A 15,237-nucleotide genomic window follows, 5' to 3' on the forward strand; every position below is an offset into this window, starting at 1 on the left:
TATTACAACTACTACTATTACTACTACTATTACAACTACTATTACTACTACTACTATTACTACTACTACTATTATTACTACTACTATTACTATTACTACTATTACAACTACTACTATTATTACTACTATTACTACTACTACTATTATTACTACTATTACTACTATTACAATTACTATTACTACTATTATTACTACTACTATTACTACTACTACAATTACTATTACTACTATTACAACTACTACTATTACTACTACTATTACAACTACTATTACTACTACTACTACAGTTGTGTTCAAAATTATTCAACCCCCAATGCTGTAAATGGTTTTAGGGAATTTAGTGTACATTTGTAATTGTATTCAGAATGAAATCCTACAAGGACTTCTTAAAGAACCATATGCAACTAAAATGACATCAATTAGTTTTGTAATACAGTAGTAAATGTTTCTTTTGTAAATTCTTCATTGACATAATTATTCAACCCCCAAGTGACATTCAATCTTAGTTCTTAGTACAACATCCTTTTACAGTTATAACAGCTTTTAAACGTGAAGCATAGCTTGACACAAGTGTCTTGCAGCGATCTATGGGTATCTTCGCCCATTCATCATGGGCAAAAGCCTCCAGTTCAGTCACATTCTTAGGCTTGCGCACTGCAACTGCTTTCTTTAAGTCCCACCAGAGGTTCTCAATCGGATTTAAGTCTGGTGACTGCGATGGCCACTTCAAAATGTTCCAGCCTTTAATCTGCAACCATGCTCTAGTGGACTTGGAGGTATGCTTGGGATCATTGTCCTGTTGAAAGGTCCAACGTCTTCCAAGCCTCAGGTTTGTGACGGACTGCATCACATTGTCATCAATATCTCCTGGTACTGAAGAGAATTCATGGTACCTTGCACACGCTGAAGCTTCCCAGTACCTGCAGAAGCAAAACAGCCCCAAAGCATGATTGACCCCCCGCCATGCTTCACAGTAGGCAAGGTGTTCTTTTCTTCATAGGCCTTGTTCTTCCTCCTCCAAACATAGCGTTGATCCATGGGCCCAAACAGTTCTAATTTTGTTTCATCAGTCCACAGAACACTATCCCAAAACTTCTGTGGTTTGTCCACATGACTTTTGGCATACTGCAGTCGACTCTTCTTATTCTTTGGGGACAGCAAGGTGCGCCTGGGAGTTCTGGCATGGAGGCCTTCATTACGCAGGGTGCGCCGTATTGTCTGAGCAGAAACTTCAGTACCCACATCTGACAAATCTTTTCTCAGTTCCTCAGCAGTCACACGGGACTTTTCTCCACTCTACGCTTCAGGTAGCGCACAGCAGTCAAGTCAGCATCTTCTTTCTGCCACGACCAGGTAGCGTTTCAACAGTGCCCTTTGCCTTGAATTTGCGAATGATGCTTCCTATGGTGTCTCTTGGTATGTTTAACATCTTTGCAATCTTCTTATAGCCATTGCCCTTCCTGTGAAGAGTAATCACCTGTTCTCTTGTCTTCCTGGACCATTCTCTTGACCTCACCATGTTTGTAACCACACCAGTAAATGTCTAGAAGGAGCTGAGTATCACAGTCATTTTAAAGCTGCCTAATTGGTGCTTATTAGGCTTTATTGCTGCTCCCTGATATCCACAGGTGTTTTCAATAACTAATTGAAAACACTTCATTGAACCTCTGTTCTTCAGAGTGGTAGTCTTTAAGGGGTTGAATAATTATGTCAATGAAGAATTCACAAAAGAAACATTTACTACTGTATTACAAAACTAATTGATGTCATTTTAGGTGCATATGGTTCTTTAAGAAGTCCTTGTAGGATTTCATTCTGAATACAATTACAATTGTACACTAAATTCCCTAAAACCATTTACAGCATTGGGGGTTGAATAATTACTAATAACAATTACTATTACTACTATTATTACTACTACTATTACTACTACTACAATTACTATTACTACTATTACAACTACTACTATTACTACTACTATTACAACTACTATTACTACTACTACTATTATTACTACTACTATTATTACTATTACAACTACTACTATTATTACTACTATTACTACTACTACTATTATTACTACTATTACTACTACTACTATTATTACTACTACTATTACTACTATTACAACTACTACTATTATTACTACTATTACTACTACTACTATTATTACTACTATTACTACTATTACAATTACTATTACTACTATTATTACTACTACTATTACTACTATTACTACTACAACTATTATTACTACTACTACTACTAATAATAATAATAATAAGAAGAAGAAGAAGAAGAAGAAGAAGAAGAAGAAAAGAAGAAAAGAAGAAGAGGAAAAGAAAAGAAGAAGAAGAAGAAGAAGAAGAAGAAGAGGAAGATTTATAATACCTATTGGGTGCCTGGCCCCTAATTGCACAATGAAAATGATTCAATTTAGACAACATGAAAATGCAAAAATGAAAGATAAAACCTGTGTGCTCATTACAGCAGTGATAGAATTAGTGTGTCACAGTCCAGAGTACCAAAGAACAAGACTTGAATTAGACTAGCTATAGCTAACACTCCTTACATACATCATCTATACTAGCATTACCTTACATTGCCTAGCTTTATTTCTTATATATATATATATATATATATATATATATATATATATATATATATATATATATATATATATATATATATATATTTATATTTGTAGACATTTTTCTGAATACCAGCTGGTCTTCAGTATTGAATTTCTTCTAAAATGTACCTTGACTTTGGCTTTAATACTTTCCTATTTAAAGAGTTTATAAGTTAAAAATTACTCCTCGATTCACTTATTGTGCTCCTTATAGGAACTGTTTTTTTCCATAATAAAATTAATAAATCAAAACCTTTTTCTCATAAATGCTGATTTAATTCCTAACATACAAATGTTCCCCAACTGTGGATTCTCAGAAGCTTTTTTTTCTTATTGTTATTTTCTCCCCTTTAATTGAAAATGGTTTATAGAGTGCATTAGTGCATTACGTACAAATAGGTAGAGCAGGTACAGTATGAGTAAGAGCCACAGCAGGGAACGTAAAAAAAACTACACTGACCTTTCTGGTCCTTTCCCTACTCACCATTCTCCTAGTTGTTCTTCACACTCCATCAGATTTAAGCTTTTAATGTAATTAATTCCTGATACTGTTATATAAGCCAGGTCAGTTTAGTGAGCAAGCGGCCCACCGGTGTTGAAATTGACATTATGGATATTACATACTTAACTAGACATGTACGTGTTGAACTTAGCACTGGGAGATGCATTCTGCGATTAACACAGTGAGCTAATTGATGAAATGAAAACTGTAAACGATTTAAAACACTCAGAACCAGCACCAATAGCTGTTCAATAAAAAAATCAAATCTTCTCATTCACACGTCCATACAAACTACATTCATTTGAAATACTAATTCCTTCTTTTGAGTGATCAGTGATTGACATTTTTATGGCTGCCTAATTTGTTCAAGCACTAAAAGATATCCATTGGGACTGGAATCACACTGCCCCATACTCAGGGGTGGAGAAGGGGCCATTGTTAAGTTTCCGAAAAACATTCCAAAGTCATATATCTTCGTAACTGGTAGTGAGACTGTTTCTCGCTCTGCATTTTAGAAATACAAGAGCCCCTTGGTTAAGAGTATTTCAACTGACATCCAAGCTGATTTCTAATGCACAGGCTACCAAACCTGTGGATAAATGCTTTAGTGGATAACAGCTTGTACAGAACCTCTGAAGTCCACATATTTCACAATTTTGATTTATCTTTTGTTTTATAAACCTTTTTGATCTACAGTATGATATATATTCAACCAAATAACCCATAGAATTTACAATAAAATGTGTTTCCAGCATATACAGCCGGATGATCTACATGTACAAATATCATTACCTTTAAATGCTGTTTGTGCATGTGTGTGGAATTGTACCCGCTGCTGCTGTCTTGCTATTACTGTTTAACATTTTAAAATCTCCAAATCCTTCTATTTTGAGAAAATCACTGCCTGCCTAGTTAGGGGATTTTTGTGCATTAGTTACTGATCCCTCTCTGGTTTTATGAATGCTGTGTGTGTGTGTGTGTGTGTGTGTGTGTATGTGTGTGTGTGTGTGTGTGTGTGTGTGTGTGTGTGTGTGTGTGTGTGTGTGTGTGTGTGTTTTCGTGTGTGTGTGTGTGTGTGTGTGTGTGTGTGTGTGTGTGTGTGAAGTTTGCCCCACTTCACTTAATCTGATTGACTTTATCTTCATCTGAACTATCTTTTTCTATATGTTTCCTCCATGAAACATGCCAGTTGTACAATAGCTGCATAGATTTGGGAAGAAAACTGTCAACCAGATGCCTAAACTTAAGGGTCAATATTGAGCTGATTTCTAACAAACATTTGCTGATCGCTGACAAAATCTGAGCCACATTTAAATGAACAAAAGTAAATAAACTAGTCTGGGAGCTAATCCTGCCAGTACACATTTTTTAAAAGTGGTCATACAGTAGATTCTGCAACAACAACAAAAAAATCAGGAGCTAATACACAGGGGCAGGGAGAGGAGTGCCCCACCGTTGACACATTTATAGCAAATAAATCATTGAAATCTTTTCATTCACAATCATATGTAAATTAAATTAATTTGTAATATTATTATATATTATTAATATCATATTATTATAAACAGTGATTTACTTTTTTTTTATTTTCTTTCTAGATGTTTGTGTTGTCATTGTGCCATTTAGTTCAAGCACTGATAGATCTCCACTGGGGCAAGAATCTGGCTGCCCCATACTCTGGGGTGAAGCAGAGGGCAGGTTTCACAAAGACTTTGCAAGCCAAAAGATCTTCCTTATTTGAAGAGAGACTGTTCAATGTGATTCTCAATCTAGCATTTAACAAAGTTTTTTCTGCTTGACGCTTCTGGGGAAACTCCAGGAACAATTACGATCATGGAAAAAAAACTAAACATACAGACTGTGTGCCAGTGCAGAGTGATTTCTATTATAAGATAATTACAGCAAATATATGATAATTACATTAAGGGTTAGGGTTAGGACAGATCCCCTCAGAGCGACTTGCACATCTTATTTATAAAACTCAGCAGCTGAGGGTTGAGTGTTTGACTTTGGAATCTAATTCCCAGTATCACTAATGTAATGTAAAATGGTAAATTGCAGCTTGATGGTGCTGGAATTTAAACTCACAACCTTCTGATCAGAATGCAAAATCCTAACCCCTGAGCTACCACTTACAGTAGTATATCAGAAAGATTCTACAGGAAGTAAAACATTATTATGGTACCTATGATATCCTTACATTAAAAACGCTTGTGTAACAGTGGCAACAAAAACTCTATATGGGTGAAGGTGAATGTAGAGGAGGATGTTCATAAAAACTTGTACATGTCCATGCATAGTGTTTACTCCAAATATCTAAATAAACCTTTACATTTATAATTCTACTCATATAGAATTATATCCTGGTCTTGTGTGTGCAACGTAGAATTTAATTAATTTGGAGAAAGCAAATGAGTGCAAGTTGAACTCACGTGCAAACTCTGATGATCACTGCTATCCTCATGTCCAGGTCCTTCAGCTTTTTGCATGATCAGGTTGCCAGTCCGATGCTCAAACTACAATCATGTATTTTGGATAATGATGGATTTCAAAAGATCTGAGCACAAACTCGTTTCCGAGCTCTGGTTTTGTACAAATCAGTGCTGAGGTTTTCTAGAAAGGCGCAGCAAAAGTGAAATGCGTTTTTTTTTACGCATGAACTTTTTTGGGTAATTATTCAGGATTTAAATGCACCGGTGTATATTAGTAAAGAATAAATGTAGTGTTTTCCCCGATGTTACTTTGCAGAAACAGAGCTGTGCACGCGTGAGCGCGCGTTTGTGTCTGTGTGGATGTGGGTGGGAGGGAAATGCGCGCGCATGTCAAGCTGCGCTCTGAAACAGTGAAATACTGACGCACTGAAACACTGAAAAACTAAATCACTGTAAAAAAGCAATACTGAAGCACTGAAACCCTTAAGTAGTGAAACACCGAAGCACTGATGCATTGAGACACAAAGGCACTGAAACACTAAGGCACTGGAACATTGAGGCACTGAAACATTGAGGCACTGGAACATTGAGGCACTGGAACATTGAGGCACTGAAACACTAAGGGACTGAAACACTAAGGGACTGAAACACTGGGGCACTAAAACACTGAGGCACTGAAACACTGAGGCACTGAAACGCTAAGGGACTCAAACACTGGGGCACTGAAACATTGAGGCACTGAAACATTGAGGCACTGAAACATTGAGACACTGAAACACTGAGGCACTGAAACACTGAGGCACTGAAACACTAAGGGACTCAAACACTGGGGCACTGAAACCTTGAGGCACTGAAGCACTGGGGGACTGAAACACTGGGCCACTAAAACACTGAGGCACTTAAACACTGAAGCATTGAGGCATTGAGACACTGGGGGACTGAAACACTGGGAAATTAAAACACTGAAACATTAAGACACTGAAACACTGGGGCACTAAAACACTGAAACATTGAGGCATTGAAAAACTCTGGGGGACTGAAACATTGAGACACTGAAACACTGGGGGACTGAAACACTGGGGCAGTGAAACACTGAGGCACTGAAACACTGAGGCACTGAAACACTGAGGCACTGAAACACTGGGGCAGTGAAACACTGAGGCACTGAAACACTGAGGCACTGAGGCACTGTTAGTGTTTTTTGTTAGGGCATGATAAAAAATAAAAGGCACTGAAACACTGAGGCACCGAAACAATGGGGCACTGAAACACTGAGGCACCGAAACAATGGGGCACTGAAACACTGAGGCACTGAAACACTGAGGCACTGAAACACAGAGGCATTGTTAGTGTTTTTTGTTTGGGTATGATAAAAATAACAGACACTGAAACAATGAGGCACTGAAACACTGAGGCACCGAAACAATGGGGCACTGAAACACTGAGGCACTGAAACACGGAGGCACTGTTAGTGTTTTTTGTTTGGGTATGATAAAAATAACAGACACTGAAACAATGAGGCACTGAAACACTGAGGCACTGAAACACTAAGGCACTGGAACATTGAGGCACTGAAACATTGAGGCACTGGAACATTGAGGCACTGGAACATTGAGGCACTGAAACACTAAGGGACTGAAACACTAAGGGACTGAAACACTAAGGGACTGAAACACTAAGGGACTGAAACACTGGGGCACTAAAACACTGAGGCACTGAAACACTGAGGCACTGAAACGCTAAGGGACTCAAACACTGGGGCACTGAAACATTGAGGCACTGAAACATTGAGGCACTGAAACATTGAGGCACTGAAACATTGAGACACTGAAACACTGAGGCACTGAAACACTGAGGCACTGAAACACTAAGGGACTCAAACACTGGGGCACTGGAACATTGAGGCACTGAAGCACTGGGGGACTGAAACACTGGGGCACTAAAACACTGAGGCACTTAAACACTGAAGCATTGAGGCATTGAGACACTGGGGGACTGAAACACTGGGAAATTAAATTACTGAAACATTAAGACACTGAAACACTGGGGGACTGAAACACTGGGGCACTAAAACACTGAAACATTGAGGCATTGAAAAACTCTGGGGGACTGAAACATTGAGACACTGAAACACTGGGGGACTGAAACACTGGGGCAGTGAAACACTGAGGCACTGAAACACTGAGGCACTGAAACACTGAGGCACTGAAACACTGGGGCAGTGAAACACTGAGGCACTGAAACACTGAGGCACTGAGGCACTGTTAGTGTTTTTTGTTAGGGCATGATAAAAAATAAAAGGCACTGAAACACTGAGGCACCGAAACAATGGGGCACTGAAACACTGAGGCACCGAAACAATGGGGCACTGAAACACTGAGGCACTGAAACACTGAGGCACTGAAACACTGAGGCACTGAAACACGGAGGCACTGTTAGTGTTTTTTGTTTGGGTATGATAAAAATAACAGACACTGAAACAATGAGGCACTGAAACACTGAGGCACTGAAACACTGAGGCACCGAAACAATGGGGCACTGAAACACTGAGGCACTGAAACACGGAGGCACTGTTAGTGTTTTTTGTTTGGGTATGATAAAAATAACAGACACTGAAACACTGAGGCACTGAAACACTGAGGCACCGAAACAATGGGGCACTGAAACAATGAGGCACTGAAACACTGAGGCACTGAAACACTGAAGCACTGAAACACTGAGGCACTGAAACACGGAGGCACTGTTAGTGTTTTTTGTTTGGGCATGATAAAAATAACAGACACTGAAACAATGAGGCACTGAAACACTGGGTTGCAGGAAAAAATAGCACTGAATTCTGAAGCACCAAAGCATTTTTGTAATTGTTATTTTATTTAAATCCCACTATTTTTATGGGGTACCTTGGGATATTTACCATGAAATGTTAAAAATGATTTATCAGTTGCAATTTGATTGCTATTAAAATATATTTATATATAACACAAAATCAAGGGAAATTAAAGCTGTTCTTTGTGTCATCTGAACTTTAATTACACCTGGTCATTTCTAGACATTTTTTCACTTCTACCTAAGATTATCATAAGATATGGGGCTCAAACATGCTCCATGGTCCAGCAGGAAAAAAAGTGCAAAAATGCAAAAAAAAAGAGATTCATAATAACATTTAAAATAGATATTGGAAGGGTTTCAAGTGTCCTACACAGAGCCCTGATTTCAACCCCACTAAAATTATTTGGGATAAACTGGAACCTCTGCATGATAATCAGTTCACCCAGCATCACTACTTGATCTCACTAATGCTCTTGTATCTGTTTAAACTCGACAAGTTCTATCTATCTATCTATCTATCTATCTATCTATCTATCTATCTATCTATCTATCTATCTATCTATCTATCTATAACACATCTCCACTGCCTCGCTACAAAATCTAGTGGGAAACCTTCACCGAAGAATGGAGGTTATTATAACAGAGGGAAGTTGATGTTTCTGAAGTGGGTTTTTAAAGGAAATTTGGGAAATGATGCCCATGTGTCCGCAGACTTTTGGCCGTATGTTGCTATAATAATGTAAGAAAATCATTTAAATGTAAAAATAAAAGCGCATAAAGTGATGTTATTGCGCCCTCTTCTGGCTCCTACTAAGAGCAAACCATTAGTGCTATTCGCTCTTTTTGCCTACAGGTGGCAGTAATGACCAAAATCTATATCGAAGAATTAGTATGAGCAGACGAGTAAGAATGACTCGGAAATGAGGTTGAATTCCAAATCTCCTTATTACAGCATTTAGTAGACTGTGTGGGACGTATGATTATATTATATCACCCTTGGAAAGATTCGCTTATCCTGTTTGGGAATAGACCGAGATTTGAAACGCAGACCAAATCGGAATCGGTGTTATTTTAGCTCGTGTTTGGATTACTGGGGGACGGATTACTGATCAGAGCTAAACATGTCGGAAAGAAAAGTCTTAAACGTAAGTAAACTTCATTGTTTATTTTCTCGTTTTTGTTTAAAGAAATGACGGAACCTACAACAAGCTTTATTATTTCAGTATTTTTATTTTTTTTACATTTTATTTGGATTTTAAGACCGCTAGCTAGCGGAGAGGTGTAGCTACTAGCAAAGTACACGTTTAGCCTGAAACACATAAATACGTTTAGAATGATTTTTTGGTAAAGTGTTTATTGATTTGATGGATACGAGGGAGTATTTTTTTAATCCCAATATGGGACGTCATTTTCGACGGGGAAAAAAAATATATTTTCGAGGGGAAAAAAAATTCCCATTTTCGAGGGGAAAACATTATTTACGAAGGAACACCCCCCCCCCCCCCCCTTAATGCCTGGAGTGAAAGATCTAATCAAACTTCACCTTTCCCTTTGATTTTAGCCCAGAATCACCAGATCATCATACTTGAAATTCTCGAGTTACAAACTTCTTGTTTTTTTTTTCTTGTTTCGAGTTATTTTCTCATAAATGTGCAGAAGGCCCCTACCCCATAACTGCTCAATTGTATTAAAAATAATGGCAATTGTTTGTCGCTATGGTTAAGGGCATCCACCAAATGCCATAAATGTCAAATATAAATGTTGTAAGTGTAGTAAAAAAAATCAATTTTCTGGAGAACATCACTCTCCAGAGTAGGAAATGAGCGGAGATCGATGTCTAGGTTTAGAAACACGGAGACCAATTTTAATTGTTTTATCATCTTGATGAGCGTTCTTGCAGCAGTGTCAGTTTCATTATGGATTAATACTTTAATATAAGTGTATCATAAAAGCCCATTTTCCAATCTCTGCAGCATTTATTCAGCAGTTTTGTTCTGCAACCTTTTTTCTGGAATCAAGGAGTGTTTATTTAAAAAGCCACACTGTTGGATACCACACTACTACAGTCTCTGATGCATCCAGCTTAGCTATCAGTCTTTCAGTCACCAGTATAAACATGCTAGATGAAAACAGATGACCGTCTGGCTCTGGGTCCGATTTGTACACCGCAGACACTGTTGGAGAGAGTTTGTTTTGCCGTTTGCCTTAAAAGTGTGAGCTGATTTTAGAGCTCTGCGACTAAATTCTTCAACAATCATAACAAATCTATAACAACACACACACACATCAAGATCAACAGTCCGGAGGGTTGTGCTTGTCTATCTTTTCCATCGTATTCAGGTTGTATGGTTGAAATAATGAAATGAAATAATTCTCGGATGACATTCAAGATCAAATGTGATTAATATTCAGGTGTTTCAGGGGTTAACTGGTTAATTTTAGATGTGAAAAGTGTAATTAACTAATTATTTCTACTTCTGATTTGTTGTATTATCACCATAAAAAAAAAATCTTTTTTTTAATAGAAATACTACCCCCCGGATTTTGATCCTTCAAAAATCCCTAAATTGAAACTGCCTAAAGATCGTCAGTACGTTGTTCGACTGATGGCTCCTTTTAACATGAGGTAAGAGTCTTGCTGCATGTGTATAATCCTTCAAATATACGTGTATTAATATTCTTTACTGATACAGTGTTATTCTAGTGTTTCTTAAATTCATCTTAAATTATGTTTCTTTTTTCCAGGTGTAAGACTTGTGGAGAGTACATCTACAAGGGAAAGAAGTTTAATGCTCGGAAAGAGACCGTGCAAAACGAGCTATATCTGGGCCTGCCCATCTTTCGGTTTTATATTAAATGCACAAGATGTCTGGCAGAGATCACATTTAAGGTAACTTGGCCTCCCACTGTGCCAGTTCTGATCTATATATCATTAGACTGATGAATGCTTTTGGACCACTTATTATGAGATGAATGTTCATCTGTATACTTTGTGTTCTCTCCTGTACTCAAACAGACCGACCCAGAAAACACTGATTACACTATGGAACATGGTGCAACAAGAAACTTTCAAGCCGAGAAGCTGATTGAAGAAGAGGAGAAGAAAATCCAGCAGGACAGAGAGGAAGAGGAGTTAAATAATCCTATGAAGGTATTGTGTAGTAACGCACCTCACAGTGTCTCATTGTTTCTATCAAAATGTGTCAATAGTCCTAAATGGTCCAGTGTTCGTCCCCCAGGTTTTAGAGAACCGAACACGGGACTCAAAGTTGGAGATGGAAGTCCTGGAGAACCTGCAGGAGCTGAAGGAGCTGAATCAGCGACAGGCTCGGGTTGATTTTGAGTCCATGCTGCAGAAGTACAGGGAGCTGGAGAAGAGACAGAAGATACAGGAGCAGGAGGAGGATGAGCGAGAACTCCAGTATGTACATCAGATCCACATAAACACTATAGATATATTGCATCGTTTAGGTTGTGTTAGATACGACCTATAAATAATTTCCTTTGTCTTTACTTTAGAGAAATGCTGGATATGGCGCGGGTGAAAAGGCTCAGGGATTCGGACTCAGATTCAAAATCGGACTCTGATCAGGAGCAAGAAAATGTAAAAAAGATGCTTAAAGGTGCTTATGAGAACCCCACAGACATCCTGACTTCAAGCAACGTAACAGATGCAAAGGTACAGAGGCCGAGCTGAACCTTAAATTCCTAATGCACTGATTATTTACACATCAGAGCACATTCACTGAATGATGTGGTTTTAATCACTATCAATATTTTAAATACCTTTGGAGTAATAATTTGAAAGTGAACAAGAAATATCCTCTGTATTTTATTTATTTTTTTATTTTTTTATAGCTGCTTCAAAAATAATTAGATTTTCTGCCCTCTAGATTTTGCATCACGGGCCACTTCCACACAAGACAATTTAATTGATTCCTTTTATTAAAAAATTTGTAATTAAAAAAAAAATGAATAAAAGAAATTGTCTTGAGACAGTAATAAAAAATAAACAAAAAAAGAACCCCGCAAACTGCACGTCGATATAATTAAAACAACATAAACATTTAAAAAGTTTCCTTAGCTTAAATAGGGATGTTGTTGGAGTGACTATTTATAGCTACGATAAAAACGAACTAACAAACTGTCATTAAGCACCTTCCCCCTTTTTTCCCACAGGGTGCCACTGTGTCTGGAGTAAAGAGTCAGAAAGTGGAGAGCTTGGAAAAGAGTGTGGGCGGCTTGGGAGGAAGGAGTGCTCTAAGCTCACTTGTAGTACGGAAGAAGCGTCCAGGTGCAGCAACAGTTACAGCACAACAGCCTGTTGCTGAAACTCAGACTGGGATAGGTGGGGTCTCAAACTCTTTTTTCCTTTTTTTCACTGCAGTATTATCATATATAAAATGTTGGAAAATTTAGTGAAAGAAAAACGTTAGTTACATATGCAGTTTAAATATGGTAGTTGGTAATAATAATTATTATTATAAATTCCTAGAAGTCACCATTCCACACTATGAAAACCACTGCTTTAACTGCCTGACATCCTACATCACACTGTTTTGAAGCTTTTGTAAGTGACTTTTATTTTATGCCATTTTCTGTTTTTCCTTTTTTTCTCTCTCTGCACCATCCAGATACAAAACCTGCAGAAGCAACTGCCACCGCAAGCAGCAGCTTAACACCAAGAGTTCAACAGGGTTGTTCACTCAGCCTGCTGAGTGCATATTCAGACAGCGAGAGCAACTCTGACTAGTTCTGTCATGGTGAGGGACACGATGTCTGAAATGAACTGTGCAGGGACAATGCCAAGAAAAACACTGATGGACTGCTGGTTTTAGAGTTCCAGTGTTTCTTGATGTAAATGTGATTGGATGATGATATTTGTACAAAAAGGTTATTGTTATGACTGTTCTGTATTTTCCTGTTTTTTGATTAATTGTTATTAAAGTATTCTTTGCCTTTCTCACGTGTATAGTCCATGTTTTAGCTGAGCAGCAAATATAAAAAGGTTGAACGCTAGGTTTTCAGTAGGTGACGATCTTGGGTTATTGATCAGAATGTTCTGAGCTCAAATCCCAGAAATACCATGAGGCTTTGGGTGAGGTCTTAAATTCTGATTTGGTCAGCTGTATGCTTGTACTGTATGTCACTATAATTTAAAGCATTTGCCCTGTGAATAATTGTTAATTTCAACAATTCATGATGAAACATGAATAGATAGATAGATAGATAGATAGATAGATAGATAGATAGATAGATAGATAGATAGATAGATACTTATTGCAATTAAGTACAAAGTATAGAGATATGTACAAAGAAAAACATTATATATATTCATCACTATTCAGTTTTTTTCAGTTTGGAAAATGAAACTTAAATCAGTCACAGGGGTGGTTGGATTTATTCACATGTTAAAAATATTTATTGCAAGATTTTCCTTTCACATTTTTATTTACAATATTGTTATAGGCTGTATATTCTCTTATTAGGAGAAAACTGGTAATTCAATGTGAAATCAGACATCGAGCACCCCCTCCATCCAAAAGGGTATGATCCTCGTTCCATAACACCTCTGTAAAGATTTGACTGAGAACTTATGCACATCAAATCCAAAAGAAACACTAGACATATTACATTATTTGGTTATTATATTATTTCACTATTATATTCTTTAGATTTGAACCATAAATAATTGCCTCTGTCTTTACTTGAAAGAAATGGAAAAGGGCGATTGTGAAAAGGCTGAGAGATTCTGACTGATCAGGAGAAAAGACATGCTACTGAGAAACCCATGGACGACATGATGGGAGACAAAGATACAGAAGTGGAGAAGCCAAACTCCTAATGCACTGATTATTCACACATCAGAGCACATAAAGTAAATGATGTGGTTTTAACCATTATCACCAGTTAAAATAACCTCAGGGTTTTAACTCTCACAAAAATAATTAGATTTGCTGGACCCAAACGTTTATTTTTCGTCACGGACCAGTTTCACGCAAAACAATGTTTTATAAATATTATGATCTGATGTAATTAATTTAATTACGTATATAAAGAAAATGTAAGTCATCAGAATGCAACATCAGTGAGAGCTTAATACATCGATTCTTAATAAAAAAACTGATACTGAAACAAGTGCAGGAAATTACACATACAGAAGTGGTATCTTAAAAAAAATTAAATAAAATAAGCAAAAAAAGAAAGAAAATTGAAGAAAATAAAAAATGTTTGTATTTTTTCTGTGCATCCAGTACCAAATGATCTATTGCTAGTTTTTGGCCCAAAACACTAGCAAACAGCCAAATGATGCTAGCTGATTCAGAGGAACCTGCAGGGTAGATGCTTCTTCTTTATTTTTATTTATTTATTTATTTTTTGTATCTTATTCTTATTTGTTTATTTAATTATTTTTTAATACCTTTTCAGTTTAATTTCAATTTGACTGCAGGTATATACTGCTTATATTTTCTAATGGTGTTTGCCTCTTTTAGTTATAATTGTGTAATTTGATATTTCTGATATCTGTTCATTTGAAGCCTGTTTTGTTTGTACATTTTTCGAATTGCAATATAAAAAATGTAAAAAGAAATCGCGTATATTTATTAAATGCAGACATTTGTTAAAGTATGCTGAAAACACACACACACACACACACACACACACACACACACACACACACATCTGTATTAGACAAATTGTGTTTATTGTTTATTTAATATTTTTAATCAATTAAATTTGTGCCAATTTAATTGATTACTCAATTAAATCAATATAATTTAATTTATGTATTTTACTCAAAAAAGTGTATTTGTATCAAGAGCATGACTGGTGAAGAACTA

General features: G+C 37.0%; 2 protein-coding genes across 2 annotated transcripts in view; one reads left to right on the top strand and one right to left on the bottom strand.

The window, feature by feature from the left end:
• LOC124403135 (sodium channel protein type 4 subunit alpha B-like) overlaps nucleotides 1–5,899 on the bottom strand; it is a 29,473-nt gene extending 23,574 nt beyond the window's left edge. Inside the window, 1 exon segment of the mRNA XM_046876748.1 lies at nucleotides 5,567–5,899. The gene's annotated coding sequence lies outside the window, so the exon portion shown is untranslated.
• A 3,383-nt stretch (nucleotides 5,900–9,282) lies between these two features.
• Nucleotides 9,283–13,357, top strand: LOC124403048 (splicing factor YJU2-like). Its single transcript, XM_046876621.1, has 8 exons — nucleotides 9,283–9,540; nucleotides 10,921–11,021; nucleotides 11,141–11,285; nucleotides 11,412–11,546; nucleotides 11,635–11,816; nucleotides 11,915–12,074; nucleotides 12,575–12,743; nucleotides 13,030–13,357. Exons 1-8 carry the CDS (start codon nucleotides 9,517–9,519, stop codon nucleotides 13,146–13,148), a joined length of 1,035 nt encoding a protein of 344 aa, XP_046732577.1. The 5' UTR covers nucleotides 9,283–9,516; the 3' UTR covers nucleotides 13,149–13,357.
• The last annotated feature ends 1,880 nt before the right edge of the window (nucleotides 13,358–15,237 follow it).

This window comes from Silurus meridionalis, chromosome 20 (genome assembly GCF_014805685.1).
Source record: "Silurus meridionalis isolate SWU-2019-XX chromosome 20, ASM1480568v1, whole genome shotgun sequence".
NCBI classification, from domain to species: Eukaryota; Metazoa; Chordata; class Actinopteri; order Siluriformes; family Siluridae; genus Silurus; species Silurus meridionalis.